General features: G+C 42.3%; 1 protein-coding gene across 10 annotated transcripts in view; it reads right to left on the minus strand.

Moving 5' to 3' along the window:
• The window catches only part of ANKRD44 (ankyrin repeat domain 44), a 323,548-nt gene that overhangs the window by 139,183 nt on the left and 164,248 nt on the right, over positions 1-20,117 (minus strand). For all 10 annotated transcript variants that reach the window (XM_047720656.1, XM_047720651.1, XM_047720650.1 and 7 more), the window contains exons 3-4: positions 17,278-17,356; positions 1,474-1,544 (exon numbers count right to left, since the gene is read on the minus strand). In XM_047720656.1, the coding sequence (XP_047576612.1) occupies positions 1,474-1,518 (45 nt within the window). In that variant the 5' untranslated portion in view covers positions 1,519-1,544; positions 17,278-17,356. The remainder of the gene's footprint in view (positions 1-1,473; positions 1,545-17,277; positions 17,357-20,117) is intronic.

Consider the following 20,117-nt stretch of genomic DNA (forward strand, 5'->3'; position numbering starts at 1 on the left):
GATCACATGGTCTTAAAAGACCAGGAAATACTTCTCTGAAGGAGATGGTCTCATGAAGCTGGTCATACCAATGCAAGCAGCCACTGTCCCTGCTTTCCCAGGTAAAACAGAGATGACCATAAGAAGGTTCTGGATTCCCCAGAGTATAAGCCTGGCAACTTAGGATCATTTACCTTCCTCATTCCCTGGGGCCCTCAGAAAAGAGAACACAACCCACACCTTCTCTTTTTTTCTTTTTTTTTAAGATTTTTTTTATTCATTTGAGAGAGCATGAGAGCTAGAGAGAGAGCACATATAGAGGAAGAGGAAGAGAGATAAGCAGGCTCCCCGCTGAGCAGGGACCCCGATGCGGGCTTCAATCCCAGGCCCCCAGGATCACAACCTGAGCCTAAGGCAGACGCCCAACCGACTGAGCCACCCAGGCATCCCAACACAAACCTCACCTGATAAAAACTGCTCAACTCACACAGCACAGCAAGGAAGATTATGAGCACTGAGAAAAGTGTCAGGTACCAAGTATTTTGTGAAATTTCCAGACAGTTGCCAAAGAGGAAAAGCTGACACTGGTGACAGGCACCGACCCCTGCGACATTAGCAGGCACCCTCGGCGACAGCGCTTGTTGCCAGACAGATGGGGAGCCCAGCACCTTCTCCAGCAGCAGAGGAGTCATCTGGTCAAATCCGCCACAAAGACTAGTCATCCAATGACAAGTGCCTCCTGGGTAAGAGCCTCTGGTCTCCCGGGACGGTGAGCGACCCCTCTGACCGGGCTTCAGAGCTCACGGTCACCAGTATTCCCCGCCTCTCCTCACCCACACTGGTTCTCTTTTCACCACTTTTACTTTCCCTGAACCAGCTGATCCGTCCGCTGTAGCATCAACGACCCTCCTCTCAGTTCCGAAGTGCTAGACCGGACTGTATGAATCATGATCATCTAAAACCATCTTCACCAGCGTTTCCAGAATTCAAAATAAATTCTTGCTTGAGCACCTACCGTGGACCAGGCTTGGGATACACCAGGGAACAAAACACAGGTCCCTGCCCTTACAGAGCTTCCATTCTGGTGACATGTTTGCAGAACTTGGGATGTTCATACGAGACTGACAAGCTTCCTTTCCCTGCTGCTCCGCCTCGGCCTTCTCAGTTAATGGCCCCACCATTCACCCAGGGACCTCTCTTCTGCCTCACCCTCCCGAGGTCCCAAATGCTGTCAGGTTCATACTTATCCCTGTGACCACACCCCAGCTCTCAGAGCACCCCCAGTCCTCTGCCATGTGACCCAGCCTCTGCCATCAGACTTACCTCCACTACACCCCTCGTTCCATCTACATCCAGCTGAACCCGCCATTCATTCATTTCCATGTCCCTTGTCCTCTAGCATGTTTATCCCCCTGCCTCCCTCCTTCCCCTGGCCTGGTAAGTGCCTACTCTCTAGGGCTTGGAGGTACTAGATTAAATAAGATAATCACTCACTTCACTTCTGGAGGCAACAGCCCGGTGCAGTGGGGTCAGCCACATGTTGTCCTTGGCATTGACACGAGCTCCTGGAAGCAAAAGCACAAGTTAGAGGCATAATGCAGTCAGGGGAAATTCTACTCGTGTTAAGTCAAATGGGATATCTTGTGCTCTCATCTGCCTTGTACAACCACCCTATTTCATTTTTTTTTCTTTTGTATCAGTCATGTACTTTCTAGCCACCAGACAGAAGGAGAGACCCAGTACAGTAGAAAAATTGAAATCAGGAGCTGAAAAAGGCACAAGAATTGGGAAAAGACTAGATGAGAAGTGCGCTGTCTCACTGGGTAGGAGACACAGACTAGATGAGAAGTGCGCTATCTCACTGGGTAGGAGACACAGACTAGATGAGAAGTGCGCTGTCTCACTGGGTAGGAGACACAGACTAGATGAGAAGTGCGCTGTCTCACTGGGTAGGAGACACAGACTAGATGAGAAGTGCGCTGTCTCACTGGGTAGGAGACACAGTGCTAAAAAGGCTGAGCTTTTCCAGGAAGAGGGTCATGTAGATCCTGAAGAATGAAGAACTTTGCAGGTATGTGTGTAATGTAAATATATATGCATACATACATACAAAATATATGATTATATACAAATATAAAATTTTATCTATAAAATACATAGTCACATACATTATTTTTAGTCACTAAGTAGACTTAATCTCATGGGGCACACAATGGCCTTCTTGGCAAGCTGTCAAAGATGAGCTGCGTTCCAACAAAGGTATACTAGAGGTCAGCTGGATTTTAAACCAATCTTATAAAGTTGAGTTTGATGAGACTTGATCTGGGCTAAGGGGATTCGCAGAAATCTGTTCTATCCAAGACTCTCGATGATTTCCCTGGCACAAGCCAGATATCTTGGGAGCGAGCAGCCGGCTTCCATGGAGCTTTGGACAGACGTAACATGAAGCATATGTAAGTTGCTCAGAGCAACTTCCACTTGGGGGGGGCAGGCAGACAGGTTCACACGGGCTAGAACCAACTCACACTCAGGGATGTGCCCTCACACTCAACTTTCTGGGAGCCATGTCACCAATCGGGGGACAAAAGCTCCATGTGAATGGATTCCAAGAGTAGAGAATGCCTTCCTTCCGAGATAGACTCTGTTTCCCATGAGTGCAAGCCCACCACATCTCCAACTAAACCACAGAAACACCCAACATCAGCTTCCTTTTGGGGGTGGTCAGGGTTTTGTTTTTTTTTTTTTTTAAGATTTTATTTATTTGAGAGAGACAGTGCACATGTGAGCATGAGTGGAGGGGAGCAGCAGAGAGAGAAACAGATGCCCCACTGAGCAAGGAGCTTGAAGCAGGACTCGATCCCAGGAGCCTGAGATCATGACCTGAGCTGAAGGCAGACGCTTAACCTACTGAGCCACCCAGTTCCCCCAGGTTCCTGGTTTTGATCAGTCTTTTGCTCAGATGGAAAATTTTGTGAAATAAAAGGGAAGGATAAGATAAGTATGTGTGGTATCTTTGTAGATGTAACAAGAGGAACCTATGTTAGCCTCAGGCCAACAAGGAAGGGCGCTCCTGGGGAAGAAGACTGGAGGGATGAATCAAAGGAACCAGAAAGTAAGGTGGGGGAGGGGAAGTGCGCACGGGATGCCTCTGGAACAAGGGCCAAGAAAATGAGGCCAGTGGAAGCAGGACTGATTCATCTCTGTGAGCCCAAGGACAGCTGAGAGCTGAAAAGTAGAAACTTATTTTTAAAAAGTGAAAGAAAAAGCAACAGGAGACTTTCATGGGGCAAAGTGAGCTAGAGGGGCACGTGGGTGGCTCAGTTGGTTAAGTGTCAGACTCTTGGTTTCCACCCAGGTCGTGATCTCAGGGTCTTGAGATCAAGCCCTGCGTTAGGCTCCACCTGGGCATGGAGTCTGCTTAATACTCTCTTTCTCCCTCTTCCTCTGCCCCTCCCCCCACTCACTCTCTCAAAATAAAAAAAAAAAAAAAGTGAGCTCAAAATTCAGTTTAAGCCACCAGCTAAAAAATAAATACCAAATCATAGACCTTACAATATTTTTCTGTTTAACTGAAGAACAAATACCATCAACAATATTGATTCTAGAAAACAAGAACATAATACTCCCTAAAGCAAAGAAAAAATGTCTCCCCCCACCCCCGCCATTCTGATTTCGTTGGTTTGAGATGAGGCCAGGCACAAATAGTTTTTAAAAGCTCCCCAAGACCCAAGATTATTTTAATACGCAGTCAGGGTTGAAAGCCACTGAAAAATTGTTGTTTAGTTTATCAAGCTTCAAATCCTACTTCTACTAACTCCATCCGGGCAGCTCACCTAGGAGGCTCAAGCCCTTACCTCAACAGGCTCAAATGAGATCAGCGTGGGGATGCTAGGAATCAAAGGCAGTAGGTATCTCCCTCCCCTGGAGCAGGAAGTCCCGGGTTAACTGCTCCAGAGTGGACACCCTAAAGGGCTGGGGGCAAGTCTCCTCCCCCGGGGAAGCCTGCCTCAAGCTTCCCTTTACTCGCCCTGTCCATTTTTAAGGAACTTCCTGTCACAAAGTCGAACCAGTCATCTGAGAGGGACAACACCTGGGCCACAGCACACTCTGGGTCTGGGCTGCCACCTACCCATCCGCACGATGTCCTTCTCCCCACTCTAGTCATCCCTTCCTTCAGCAAGTTTGGAGGAAGGAACATGATGTGGAGGAAGGAACAGATGCGACACCTGCTACAGGTACCGAGTCAGCTCAGACTCAGAGCCTCAAAGTCAGCGCTGTCCGGTGGGAATGTGATGGGAGTCAGCGATGCAATTTTAAGTTTTCTAGTAGCCACATTAAAAAGGGGATAAAGAAAACAAGTAAAATTAATTTTAATTATATATTTTACTTAACTCAATATATCCAAAACATCATGCAATCGAGTTTAAAAGTTATTGAGGGCGGGGCGCCTGGGTGGCTCAGTGGGTTAAAGCCTCTGCCTTCGGCTCAGGTCATGACACCAGGGTCCTGGGATTGAGCCCCGCATTGGGCTCTCTGCTCAGCAGGGAGCCTGCTTCCCCTCCTCTCTCTGCCTACTTGTGATCTCTGTCAAATAAATAAATAAAATCTTTTTTAAAATTTTGAAAAAAAATTATTGAGGGAATTTACATTCTTTTTTTCATGCAGATGAAAAGTGTATATTCAAAAATACAAAAAATTCAAAAAAAATATGTATTCAAAATCCAATGTGTGTTTCATCCTTACAGCACATCTGCACTGAACCTGGCCACACATCACGTGCTCAGGAGCCACAGCTGGTTTGTGACTACCGTGTTCGACAGTGCAGATCCAAATGCTACGCAGTAGAGGCCAGACTTGGAGACTCATTGGCTGAGGAGCTCCCTTTAGTTCTAAAGAGCTACAGTTCAGGGCGCCTAGGTCGCTCAGTGGGTTGGGCCTCTGCCTTCAGCTCAGGTCATGATCTCAGGGTCCTGGGATGGAGCCCCACATCGGGCTCTCTGCATAGTGGGGAGCCTGCTTCCTCCTCTCTCTCTGCCTGCCTCTCTGCCTACTTGTGAATACAGAAAAATCTTTAAAAAATTAAAAAAAATAAAGAGCTACAATTCTATTATTACAGCTCAGCGACAGCTAGGAGCCTTGTTCAAAGTTGCTAACATAATCTGAGCTCTTACTCTGTACGCTAACACACATGTAGTCCATTCAATAGGGAGATGCTATTACAATGCCAATTTCGTAGATGAAGGAACAAAGGCCATGAGAATTAACAGCCTCCAGGCAGCCAGCTAGGAAGGGGCAGACTTGAACCCAGGCAGTCTGACTTCAGTGCCCCAGCTCCTGGGCACTGTGCTTCACTCCATCACTAACCATTCAACCAAACACTGATTAAGCTTCCCTTTCACTGTCCCCATCTTTCTCTCCATTCCTTACACTCATTCCTCTTTCCCTCTGTCCATCTCTCTCTCTTCCTCCATTTTCGTATATCTATTTTCAAATATGTATGTGTATATATTCCCTCTTGATTTCATTTCCTTCTTTCCCACCTTTCTCCTTTTAGCGCCAAGCACTGGTTATAATAATATGAAACAGAAATACACATTTTATTATTCATAGTCTTTGAGAGAGTAAATTTTGCATTGCATGTGCATAAACTTCAAAAGCTAATGCAAGAAGAACCCCAAATGGCAAGATGCCTAGAAAAATAGACTTCTCAAAATTCAAGAAGGAGAGGCATATGAAAGCAACATTAACATACCATTTCACACCCATCAAATTGGTGAAAATTATAAAGTAGGGCAATGCCAAGAGTTAGCAAGGGTATGGAGAAATACTAAGACTTCCATACAGGCAGTGGGAGCATGGACTGGTACAACCGTCTTCGGGAAGCAGTTTGGTTCCACCTGGGAAAATTGACAATACATGTGCCCTACTACCCAGCAACCCCCAGTTGTATACCCTGGACAAAGCATGTTCATAACAGCAAGAAACTAGAATCTTAAGTGTTGGTTGAGAGGAAAATGGATAAATATGTTGTGGTATATTCATACAATGGAATGCCCCCATCATGGAAATGGAGGGACTGAAGTTTTACCTATACAGAAACAGATGCACTTCAAAAACACAAAATGAATGAACAAATGAGGTTGCAAAGTATTACCTATGGCATAATGCCAGTTATATAAAGTTTTTAAATTTACAAAAACAATTCTATACATGGTTTGTGGATATACAAGCATGAAATAAAAATGATAAATGTGGCTAAAGAAACAGATACCAATTGTGGATAGTGGTTGTTTCTAGGGAGGGGTGGTGGGAGAAAGGCTGAAGGAATTCTGTCAAGTGGGCTCAAGTGTGTCTTCAATATTTTACTTAGGAAAAATGTATGAGGGGGCACCTGGCTGGCTCAGTTGGTTAAGCTTCTGCCTTCAACTCAGGTCATGATCCCGGAGTACCAGGATCGAGCCCCGCATCGGGCTCCCCATTCAGTGGGAGACCCTGCCCCTTCTTCATGCTCTCTCTCTCTCTCTGACTCTCAAATAAATAAATAAAATCTAAAAAAAAAAAGATGCAAACATGGAAAAAATGTTAAGATTTCTTAAAGCTTGGTATACCCAGGTATTATATCATTCTCCATATTTTCTGTGTTTGAAATATTTACTATCAAACATTCTTAAGAAAGCTAGCACATATGAAGTGTTATGTTTCTTCATAAAAATGGGGAGGATTGAGATGCTTTTCCTTATATTATTTTTTAATCTCAGTTAGTGGCCCTTCTCCTTGGTAAAAATAAAATGACATTTCCCTGTATAAAGCAGACCAGTCATAGTCTCTTCCAGGATGTTCCTAAGGCTACCCCAGGAGAGTAAAGAATTAGGAACCAAAACTGCTGTTGGATTTCTAGATAACCTTGGTTGCACAGTCGAATTTGAAAAGAAATTTTCAGGTTAACAATGTGTTCCTTCCTGGTCTCATTGTTCCTACTCATGCTCTCTTCCCTCCACAATCACTGTAGCTGACCCCACAGGTAGGACCCCCAGCTACAGAACAGAGGCAAGTCTGCACACCCAGAAAAGGTGGACCACGGAAGTCCATGACCACCCAAAGGTGAGAGAGCTCTAGAATCTGATGGAATCTTTTGCCATCTCTCCAAATGTCATCTTATCACCTCATTTTGAATCTAAGTATCTCAACCCAGTAGCTCCTCACCAGGCAGACCATGAGGAAACTAACGAGGGGCACAGTGCCTGTGTGTGGTACCTGCCCAGACCTGCTTTGTCCACTGTGTGTTGAAATCTTACCTTTAGTCTCCCTCTACCTTCTCCCTGCCTCCCCCCATCCTCCCTCCCTCCCTCTCTCCCTTATACACACAACCTATTTCTGTCTTTGTGTGTGTGTGCACTAGAATGCTCTATAACGTTTCTAAAGGAAGTAACTATGGATTAATGTTAAGATGAATCCTCCTGAATGTGTTATAAAAGGTTAGTTGTGAAAGTAAAATGCTGGAAACTTTGAGGATAGACAAAGAAGAGTCGGTTAAATAAATCCTTATATAGCCATATGAGGTAGCTGTGGTGACTTATAAGAATTCCTAATAATGTGGAGAGATGTTCACAAACTACTGTTATGGGAAAAAAGCAAGTTCTGAAATAGTCTGTATGCAATGAGCCCACTCTGTAGAAACACTGAACAGTCGAGAAGGATGAACCACGAAAGCCCCAAGATCACTTTCTGGCCCATGGTAAGCACTACCTAATGCTTGGTCACTATTAGCAGAGCAGAGTCAGGGACTCGGGGATAGAAACTGGGGCATCAGCCAATGGCACAATGTGCCAACTTAGTTCTAAGGCCAGGGCAGACCTAAGTTAACAGTTGCTCATTGAAGGACGCTTCTTGGTTAAAAGAGAAGTTCCTTAGTGCCTCTTCCATTGAGCCGGTTTGAACAGCAGCTATGAAAACCTGCCTGCCCCGATGAAAGACAACAGTCCTGAGTGAAGTAAGTCAAGCAGAGAGAGTCAGTTATCATAAGGTTTCACTTCCTTGTGGAGCATAAGAAATAACATGGAGAGCATTGGGAGATGGAGAGAAGGGAGTTGGGGGAAATCGGAGGGGGAGACAAACCATGAGAGACTGTGGACTCCAAGAAACAAACTGAGAAAGGTTTTGGAGGGGTGGGGAGTGGGGGTTTGGGTGAGCCTGATGGTGGTATTAAGGAGGGCACGTATTGCATGGAGCACTGGGTGTGGTGCCTAAACAATGAATCTTGGAACACTGAAAAGAAATTTAAAAAATAAATAAAAGCAAAAAAATAAAAATAAATAAAATACAAAAAAAAAACCTGAAAAGGAAAAAAAAAGCAACACTCCTATTTTACTTCATGTTTTGATCACATAAATAATGCATGAATGCACTGTTTTTTTTTTTAAATGAATTCATATATTTGGGTAAATTCCTCTTTAGTATCATCTCAATGCTGGACTCTTCCCACTTACTGGGAAAAAACCACTGCTCTGAGCCTGGTACATAAGCTTCCAGTTTCTTTTATCCCTTTACATGCCAATCTGTGTATCACGGAAAATTGAGGGAATTAAGCTGAGTGGTCAGTACAATATTCTTTTTGTGTGTTTAAAACATTATGCAATAATTTAAGAAAACGAACATCTCTGTTGACACTTACAATATAAGTCCATTCTTTTTAATTACCACGTGTATTCCGACACACAAACACATTATATTTTTTAGATATTCTCCCCATCGATGGGTATTTCATTTGTTTCCGATATTTCTTTATACAAACAGTGCTGCTGTGACCATCTATAATGTGATTCTTCATCCAAACATCAAGCATTATCTAGGACGGACCATTAGAAATGGACTTCCATCATGGGTCATGCACAGTTTTGGTCCTAATCCTTAGTCTCAGCCCTCGAAAGGGAGCTACTGTATGAGACTGCTTCATTTCCCACATCCTCATCAACACTTGGTGTTATTTAAAATACTGCAAATCTGATTGGGAGAAAATAGCATCCCATTTCTAATTTTTTCTGTTTAATAGTGAGATTGGGGATTTCCTAAGATGTTTGTTTACTGGCCATTTGCAACTCATTCTCTGAGGATTGCTTGTTCATATTCTTGGCCTATTTCCTCTATTTTGCCATTATATTGTTATTATATATTATATGACATATGACATATTCTATTCTATTGTTTTTTCTTATAATTTATACATTTACATGGTATTGTTGTTCCTATTATTATTTATATATTCTGAAAACTTCCAGTTTTAAGTAGATCCAAAGTGGCGTTTAATAATTCAAATTCTTGCAAGGGGAAAAATGACCCCAAGCTCGCTAGGTATCACAAAGCAACACACACCGGGCGTGTCACAAACAACCCACACCAGCACTGTTCCTGTGTAGTGTTAAAGTCACTTGAGGAATGGAAAAATAATTAGAAATCTAGGAGGTGGCTTCCTTCAGTCTCCGTCCCTCCACGCATCCACCTCCAGAAGGTTAAACAGCCAGCTGCCAGGAAAATCTCCTCTCCCGGAATAGCAAAATTATTATGACAAAAGCAGAGTTATCTGACCGGGGACGAAGGCCTATTTCATCAGTGTCATCCCCCTGCCACAGGCTTCCTCATCCTCTTCCGTCCAACACATCCAAGAGTCTTGTTTACATGTCAGAGGGAGACGTCGGAAGGTTTCGAATTGAATATTTATAACTGATTTTTCTAAAGGAAGCTTCATGTTATTGACCTGCCTGTCAGGCGCCATTGTGCACTGAAGGACCCAGAGTCTGCATGTCTAATGATTTAAAGGCAAACACTTTTTACCCAAGGACATTTTGAAGCTTGAACATTAAAAAAAAAAAAAAAACCCAAATACATGGAGACTAAACAGCATCCTTCTAAAGAATGAATGGGTCAACCAGGAAATTAAAGAAGAATTGAAAAAATTTCTGGAAACAAATGATAATGAAAACACAACGGTTCAGAATCTGTGGGACACAACAAAGGCAGTCCTGAGAGGAAAATATATAGCGGTACAAGCCTTTCTCAAGAAACAAGAAAGGTCTCAGGTACACAACCTAACCCTACACCTAAAGGAACTGGAGAAAGAACAAGAAAGAAACCCTAAACCCAGCAGGAGAAGAGAAATCATAAAGATTAGAGCAGAAATCAATGAAATAGAAACAAAAAAAAAACAATAGAACAAATCAACGAAACGAGGAGCTGGTTCTTTGAAAGAATTAATAAGATTGATAAACCCCTGGCCAGACTTATCAAAAAGAAAAGAGAAAGGACCCAAATAAATAAAATCATGAATGAAAGAGGAGAGATCACAACGAACACCAAAGAAATACAGACAATTATAAGAACATACTATGAGCAACTCTACGCCAACAAATTTGATAATCTGGAAGAAATGGATGCATTCCTAGAGACATATAAACTACCACAACTGAACCAGGAAGAAATAGAAAGCCTGAACAGACCCATAACCAGTAAGGAGATTGAAACAGTCATCAAAAATCTCCAAACAAACAAAAGCCCAGGGCCAGACAGCTTCCCGGGGGAATTCTACCACACATTTAAAGAAGAAGTAATTCCTATTCTCCTGAAACTGTTCCAAAAAATAGAAATAGAAGGAAAACTTCCAAACTCATTTTATGAGGCCAGCATCACCTTGATCCCAAAACCAGACAAGGATCCCAACAAAAAAGAGAACTACAGACCACTATCCTTGATGAACACAGATGCAAAAATTCTCGCCAAAATACTAGCCAATAGGATTCAACAGTACATTAAAAGGATTATTCACCACGACCAAGTGGGATTTATTCCAGGGCTGCAAGGTTGGTTCAACATCCACAAATCAATCAATGTGATACAACACATTAATAAAAGAAAGAACAAGAACCATGTGATACTCTCCATAGATGCTGAAAAGCATTTGACAAAGTACAGCATCCCTTCCTGATCAAAACTCTTCAAAGTGTAGGGATAGACGGCACATACCTCAATATTATCAAAGCCATCTATGAAAAACCCACCGCAAATATCATTCTCAATGGAGAAAAACTGAAAGCTTTTCCGCTAAGGTCAGGAACACGGCAGGGATGTCCATTATCACCACTGCTATTCAACATAGTACTAGAAGTCCTAGCCTCAGCAATCAGACAACAAAAGGAAATTAAAGGCATCCAAATCGGCAAAGAAGAAGTCAAACTATCACTCTTCGCAGATGATATGATACTATATGTGGAAAACCCAAAAGACTCCACTCCAAAACTGCTAGAACTTGTACAGGAATTCAGTAAAGTGTCAGGATATAAAATCAATGCACAGAAATCAGTTGCATTTCTCTACACCAACAACAAGACAGAAGAAAGAGAAATTAAGGAGTCCATCCCATTTACAATTGCACCCAAAACTATAAGATACCTAGGAATAAACCTAACCAAAGAGACTAAGAATCTATACTCAGAAAACTATAGAATACTCATGAAAGAAATTGAGAGAGACACAAAGAAATGGAAAAATGTTCCATGCTCATGGACTGAAAGAACAAATATTGTGAAAATGTTGATGCTACCTAAAGCAATCTATACATTTAATACAATCCCTATCAAAATACCATCAATTTTTTTTTCAAAGAAATGGAACAAATAATCCTATAATTTATATGGAACCAGAAAAGACCTCGAATAGCCAAAGGAATATTGAAAAAGAAAGCCAAAGTTGGTGGCATCACAATTCCGGACTTCAAGCTCTATTACAATGCTGTCATCATCAAGACAGCATGGTACTGGCACAAAAACAGACACATAGATCAATGGAACAGAATAGAGAGCCCAGAAATGGACCCTCAACTCTATGGTCAACTCATCTTTGACAATGCAGGAAAGAATGTCCAATGGAAAAAAGACAGCCTCTTCAATAAATGGTGTTGGGAAAATTGGACAGCCACATGCAGAAAAATGAAATTGGATCATTTCCTTACACCACACACGAAAATAGACTCAAAATGGATGAAGGATCTCAATGTGAGAAAGGAATCCATCAAAATCCTCGAGGAGAACACAGGCAGCAACCTCTTCGACCTCAGCCGCAGCAACATCTTCCTAGGAACATCACCAAAGGCAAGGGAAGCAAGGGCAAAAATGAACTTCTGGGATTTTATCAAGATCAAAAGCTTTTGCACAGCAAAGGAAACAGTTAACAAAACCAAAAGACAACTGACAGAATGGGAGAAGATATTTGCAAATGACATATCAGATAAAGGGCTAGTGTCCAAAATCTATAAAGAACTTAGCAAACTCAACACCCAAAGAACAAATAATCCAATCAAGAAATGGGCAGAGGACATGAACAGACATTTCTGCAAAGAAGACATCCAGATGGCCAACAGACACATGAAAAAGTGCTCCATATCACTCGGCATCAGGGAAATACAAATCAAAACCACCATGAGATATCACCTCACACCAGTCAGAATGGCTAAAATGAACAAGTCAGGAAATGACAGATGCTGGCGAGGATGCGGAGAAAGGGGAACCCTCCTACACTGTTGGTGGGAATGCAAGCTGGTGCAACCACTCTGGAAAACAGCATGGAGGTTCCTCAAAATGTTGAAAATAGAACTACCCTATGACCCTGCAATTGCACTGCTGGGTATTTACCCTAAAGATACAAACGTAGTGATCCGAAGGGGCACGTGCACCCGAATGTTTATAGCAGCAATGTCTACAATAGCCAAACTATGGAGAGAACCTAGATGTCCATCTACAGACGAATGGATAAAGAAGAGGTGGTATATATACACAATGGAATACTATGCAGCCATCAAAAGAAATGAAATCTTGCCATTTGCGACGACGTGGATGGAACTAGAGGGTATCATGCTTAGCGAAATAAGTCAATCGGAGAAAGACAACTATCATATGATCTCCCTGATATGAGGGAGAGGAGATGCAACATGGGGGGTTGAGGGGGTAGGAGAAGAGTAAATGAAACAAGATGGGATTGGGAGGGAGACAAACCATAAGTGACTCTTAATCTCACAAAACAAACTGAGGGTTGATGGGGGGAGGGGGTTGGGAGAGGGGGGTGGGGTTATGGATATTGGGGAGGGTATGTGCTATGGTGAGTGCTGTGAAGTGTGTAAACCTGGCGATTCACAGACCTGTACCCCTGGGGATAAAAATATATGTTTATAAAGCTGTAAAAAAAAAAAAAAAAGAAAAAAGAAAGGATGAATACCCAAGTTTTGTAGCAACATGGACGGGACTGGAAGAGATTATGCTGAGTGAAATAAGTCAAGCAGAGAGAGTCAATTATCATATGGTTTCACTTATTTGTGGAGCATAACAAGTAGCATGGAGGACAAGGGGAGATGGAGAGGAGAAGGGAGTTGAGGGAAATTGGAAGGGGAGGTGAACCATGAGAGACTATGGACTCTGAAAAACGATCTGAGAATTTTGAAGGGGTGGGGGGTGGGAGGTTGGGGGCACCAGGTGGTGGGTATTGTAGAGGGCACGGATTGCATGGAGCACTGGGTGTGGTGCAAAAATAATGAATACTGTTATGCTGAAAAAATAAAAAAAATTAAAAAAAAAAAAGTGCTAGGCTACAACTGATTCTCCAGAAACAAAGATCCAACTCAAAGTTGTCAGGCATCTACTCTAATTATAGACAAAGTATGCTTACATTGTACCCCTATTACCACTTGATTTTTTTTTTATAGAGATCAAGAGTAAAGGAAACTAAGTCTCTTTCCCAGAGGCAATGTTTCTGTTCTCTTAGCCTTGTCATCTAGGAAGAAGTAAAACAAAGGAAAAAGGTAGACTAAGGGATTGAAAAACTTTACAGGCCAGAGAGAAGGACTGATTCTTAAGGCTGGGTTATCCAAACTTTGACTTTTAATTGTAGAAATAAATACGAAAGAAAGATCATAAATGAAATACAATTATAATAGAATGAAATCAGCTTGCTATTGATTTTGCTTTGAAACAAACAGACCAGTACAGCCCAGGAGCCCTGTCCTTCAACGCAACAACCTTGGAAGAGTGTATGATAATTCAGTGTTTGTGGCAATTGCTTAAAACATTTTTCAAACTCCCTTTGGACTTGCCTTTAGAGCTAGCTGACACACCCACCAGAAAACGTCTCATTACTTTATAATCACACCACACTGAGGACACTAAAACCAGTACTACTTGGTTTAATCACCCCTCTTTCACCAGAAACACCTCCAAAAAAAAAAAAAAATCAAACACAACCACAAAAGGATGAATATGTATTATACATTTAAAAATCAAAAGAATGACCTGCCACCTACTCTGATAACAATTTGCATTGAGAACAGTAGTCACCTTTTGACAAAATCACAGGAATAATTTTACAGGAATACCACTTGTTTTTGTGGCCAATGTTCTAATGAATATCATTTTTTAAAAAGATTTTATTTATTTATTTGACAGAGAGAGAGATCACAAGTAGGAAGAGAGGCAGGCAGAGAGAGAGGGGGAAGCAGGCTCCCCGCTGAGCAGAGAGCATGATATGGGGCTCGATCACAGGACCCTAGAATCATGACCTGAGCCGAAGGCAGAGGCTTAACCCTTTGAGCCACCCAGGCGCCCCTAATGAATATCATTTTTAATGAGTAGTTACACCTCACAAACACTTGGCATGTTAGAAGATGAGTACTTGCAGTTTTCTTCCTTCAGCCCAGGACTTGAACCCTTGTGCACCCCAAGTTTCTCTATAGGGTCCTATCACCGGGCTCATCGTTCCTTGTGTTCAGCTTCCTGGAGCTCAGCCCTGGTCTCTTAACTCTTTAGCCACTGATGGGTTCGCCTGGTCTCATTCATGTATCTCCAGCAAACGATTTAGCAAACTCTGAACCTTCTCTTGACCTTAATCCCGACTCGGCTAGGTCCCAAACAGAAGCCAGAGGCAGGGGCTGGAAATAAAGCCAGGATTTGCACTGGTGGTTGTAAGAAGAGGAAAGTTTGAAAGCTTGAATTCCACCCTTTCTACTCAGAGACATTCAGGGTTCCATCTTCCTGGCTACTAGGAGATAATGTCGGTAGGAATTGAGTGGGCTTGGGTTACACCACGCTCCGTAAGCTAATACAACAATGGAGTACACAGCTGTAATGGGCTATTCTGGCAAGGCTAAATTATTTGTCCAACATGGGAATCATTAGCACCTCATTCATTATTAAATTGGAAAACAGTTTGGTTGGATTCCCTGAAGCATCAGTGCCAGATGTAAGCTCAGAAATGCAATCATGCTGCTCCTGTCATGATATTTCTTCAGGAATTTAATATACAAATTGAATTAAGGAACTTTCAGGGAAATTAAAGCCATGTGAATTCCAAGAGTTTGTCTAAGCTTCCAGAGTTGAGTAAAATTTCTAAAGCACTTCCCCCAATGCTCTCCTATACCCTAAGCCTCCCTAATTTGATATGAGGAGGAGGAAAAATTCCATAGCACGCGCCATCCAAATTATACTAGAGAGGCTGACAGCTCAGTAATGCTGAGACCACACAGGTGTGCCAATCGAGATCTATGGAACAATCTCTCCAGGCTCTACTGGGTGAGCCCCACGTAAGAGAGGCTGCTGGACTCCATCTCACATGACGGTGATGTGAAGCCACGTTTCTCGAAAGTCAGCAGCCCGCAGATGTCTGAAGAAAACAGTTGGGCCAACTTCATGCTGCAGAATTAACATCTTCCTTCAGAAGTGGAAAAACAAACAATCCAAAAAACAAAGTTTGGGAGTCCAAGACAAAATTTTGAATTTGCACGTTCATGAACTAAGCATTCCTCTGAGAGTCTGAGATGTGTCTTAGTACATCTGGACGGTTGGAACCACTTCAGTGTCATCCCACAAAATTATTTATTTTACACCCCCACTGATTCTGCCTACAATCTTCCACGGACCAAATTTCCACTGCCGGGGCCACGGGCCAGGTGTGTACTGGCTCTTGGCCACAGTCTGTGTCTGTACCAAACAATATGTGTTTGCTTGGATCACAGCCCTGGAACATCTTTAAAATTGTCAGAAGGAAGGCCTGCTCTTGAAAGCACAGGAATGCCACATAAAATCTAAGCTAGGCTCCGTGCAATTGTGAGGAGCACAGGGCACACGCGTTGTATGGCACAGAATACTTGTTTCCTGGGAAATCCACCTCCAGAACATGAAAACGACAAAAGTAAGAGCCACGTGAATCATCCTGGTGTATCACAGCACAATTCTCGGGTTTTGTTTTGCTTTTTCTCCAGTGTTCCCCACATCTGTTTGAATACACGCATTAATTAGCTCCTACCTTTGCATAGTTTACTTTGAAATTCTACAGTTTCCCTTTACTACCGCAAACAAAGGCAAAACCTTAGTATAGGCCTTTTGCATAGTCTGTGGGCAGAAGTATTTCCTCCAGATTTTAATCGCCCTAAACGAAAAGGAGGAGGGGGAAAGCCAGCCAGTCTGCAATCCACACTGAGACACATGTGTGCGCTCAGATCCATTCTGGGGATCTGTCTAGCAAATACTCAAGGGAGAAAGCACATACTGGTTTTGGAAACCAGTTTGGTGAGATGTACTAAGCACACGGGATTCCAAAAATGAAAGCACTGACATTTCTAAATCCAATGAAATATTTAAGAAAATAAAGAGAATAATATCATAAAACCACGTTTGCCATATCTGCTTCCAATCTTTTTTAAAGAAAATATTTTACAGACTTGTAGTCTCTTTTTTACCCTTCCCTGAAAATATCTCTCACTCAACCACCCCTCAGAGGTAACCACTATCTGGAAATTGATGTGTTTCCTTTCCTTCCATGTTTTATTACATAGTCATAGTCATGTGTCCATAGACAAAGCATAGTATTGTTTTGCCACAATGTGCCAATTTAAATGTATTATAAATACAAACATACATTTGGTGTTTGTTTGTGTAGGCTTTAAGGAATGAGTTTTGTACATTTTTTTTAACAATGAAAAAAATGCAAAGATATTCACACCTACTGAATTCATCTACAATACAGGGCCTGATTAGTCAGAAATCAGACTTTCAGAGCAACATAAATGTTTTACCGAAGACGTCATTTTTCATTTAGAACAACCTCTTGCATTGTTTTTTAGTCTACTGATAAAATCACTGGTCAAATGCACTTCCGTGAGCACAATAAAGAAATTTGTTTGGGTTCGCTGAAGTAGTTCATCTAGTGATTGAATTTCTAGTCATTGAACTTTGCATCTGCACCTGACTTTTAAGAACAGCTGGTATTTACCTGACAGAATGAGGAGTTCGATGATCTCTGCATCTCCCAGGAACGCAGCCACGTGAAGTGGGGTTCGCTTCTCAGAATCCTGAAACAGCAGCAAAGATAAGCAAGTCAGTGGAGGCTGGCGGTGCCTTCCATAGGCAGAGTAAAACACGTCACTCACTCTGAGGTTAATGCTTGTAGGAGAAAGTGAAGGCCAAAACCTACTCAGGTGAGCTCTGGGTACACATTTCTCTCTGCATCTCCCAAAGTCACAGGTACATAAGATCCTGCCCTGTGTCTGCGTGTTGTGTTTGTCTCCCTGCTCCTTTTGTTGGAGTCTCGCTCAGGTCAGGGACAGCCTATCACTCAATGGATAAGAAATTCAATTTATTTTCAGACCTTCCTTATGGTAAAAACAAAACAAAAACACAGAAACAAAAACTCAAACCCTTCTACCTACCTTAACAGCAGTGTTCAAAGCATGCAATGATTTGTTTTCTTTCTAATGGAACACAGCGGAATTCTTCACAAGGACGTCAAACATTAAGTACAGTCACCTTCTCCTTTCTATCTCTATGAACTGTTGCCTAGCTCACCACCCATTCATGTGACACTTACTGAATGCCTATCATGTGCCACGAACCAGATTTGGGGTTCAGTCCTTGCCTTCATGAAATTTACCTTCAAGTGGGGAGGCTGCCAGTATTCATGGAAACCAAAGGCATGTGACATCATCTCAGAAGGTGATAAAGGCTATCCCAAAACCAAAACAGGGTAATGGGGTCCAGTGACTAGGGAGATGGGAACAAGATTCCTTAAACAGGAAGAACAAGGCCTTTCTGAGAATACTGACATTGAAGCTGAGAGCTTCTTTGTTTTACAGATGAGAAAACTGTGGCTCAAATGAATTACGAAATTTCCTCCAGACCTCATAGGTATATAGCAGAGCCAAGATTGGACTTTTTCCTATCAGTCTTCAGTCTCAGTCCTTGGCAAAGCATTTAACATATTGTGTTGTTAACACGATAAAATGCAGGGGGAAAAATATTGCTTCTCCATCTGTAAACTGGAATCTCTGATGAGAGAATTCAAGATAATGTCAGTAAATAAAGCCCTAGGCAGGCACGAAGCTTGGCCCAAGCACACCGAGAGCTCCAGGCAAAGCTGATTTGCCGTGAGCATAGAGAGTCGTGCGATATTTTCCCTCCAAGATGAAGAACCCCACGGGGGAAAGAACTGGTCTTCCTCTCTGTCCCCACTGGAGCAAAAAACTCGATGTTCAGCGTAAATCAGCCAAACTGAACAGGTCCGTGTGCACTGCTTCTTCTACAAACTTCCCTGACCATTCCACACGGTAACCAAAGTTTGTAGGCTACGTCCTTGAGGTTTCACCTAAAACAAGCATGCATTTAGTTTCAAGATCAGTGAAGTTGCTGTTGATTTTAATCATCGGTCCTGTTATCGCTTGATTACACAACCTACCCAACCACCCTCAGATTTGCCCAAGGACACCATTCTGTTTTCCGACAGTTCCAGTCCTCAGCGCTTTCTCAGTCTCTTTCAGACTACTGCTTTTGGGCATTTTGTGACTCATTAACATCTAAAACAGATGGCAGACAGGAGATATCTTCAAATCAGTCTATCTGTTAGGAGGCCTGGCAAGTAGGTTTCACGAAGGGTTGGACTTAAGTGGATAAAAAAGAGAAGTCTGAATTAGATTGGAATTTACATCGTCTATGTATGTTGCAGGCAATTATTACAGTAACTGGAAAGAGGGCAGTCATGTAACCATTCCATATAAAGTAAAGGTATGCCATAGAAAATTCTGAAAGATATACAACCACAGTAATCCTCTTATCGTTATGTCACACTCTCCATGAAAATAGAGATTCAGTATTTGAAAACTTGATAAACATTTCAAATGTATTAATTGGCACAAAGAACTATATGAAGAACGGACACTAGACGTTCACAAGTGTTTTCTGTTTTGCTCTCTTTACAGCATTTGCCATCTTACCCTCAAATTCTCTCTAAATCCCCACTGTATCTATGAAACATTTCTCTTGAGTCTGGTGACAAAAGTTATATAATTATACGTTCTTCTGTCAACTGAACTGGTTCCAGGGTTTGGTTCAACAAATTAAACCTTACCTAAGTGATTTAAACAAGGACTAACCCAGCCCAAATTATGACTTCATCTGACCTGAAGCAAAGTCAATGCTCTGCTTGAAAGCTTGGCCTCAAATAAAAAGCCAAGAAAACCTCAATATCTAACACTGGCTGGTCTGTCATTATACGACTGGCTTTGCTGATTCTGTGGCCCATTTTATGACACAGCTTGTTCAAACTGAAGATTTTATAAAGTAAAATGGGTGTGTGTCATGTGAGATCACATAGTAAAAATTCTTAATTGTAACTACCAGCATTCCTGTTAATATGTTTTTTTTTTAAGATATTTATTTATTTATTTCAGAGAGGGAGAGTGAGAGAGAGAATGGGGGGGGGAAGGTCAGAGGGAGAAGCAGACTCCCCGTGGAGCTGGGAGCCTGATGTGGGACTCAATCCCGGGACTCTGGGACTATGACCTGAACTGAAGGCAGCTGCTCAACCAACTGAGCCACCGGGGTGCCCTGTTGACATGCATTTAAAGGTTTCCTGAAGCTTCCAGAACAACTATACCAACAGTGACATGCCATAGACAGGTAGCTGTCTATGTCTACAAAAAAGATCTGTATTCAGGTAGCAGTTCTTTGGTTCTCCAAAGTATCAGAGCTCTTTTCACGTGCTAATTTCACGTGCTACCAAGACCTCAACTAAAAAAGCAATGCACTTAACTAAAATAACAGTAACTACTGATGAAGGGT

This window comes from Lutra lutra, chromosome 3, assembly GCF_902655055.1.
Source record: "Lutra lutra chromosome 3, mLutLut1.2, whole genome shotgun sequence".
Taxonomy (NCBI): Eukaryota; Metazoa; Chordata; class Mammalia; order Carnivora; family Mustelidae; genus Lutra; species Lutra lutra.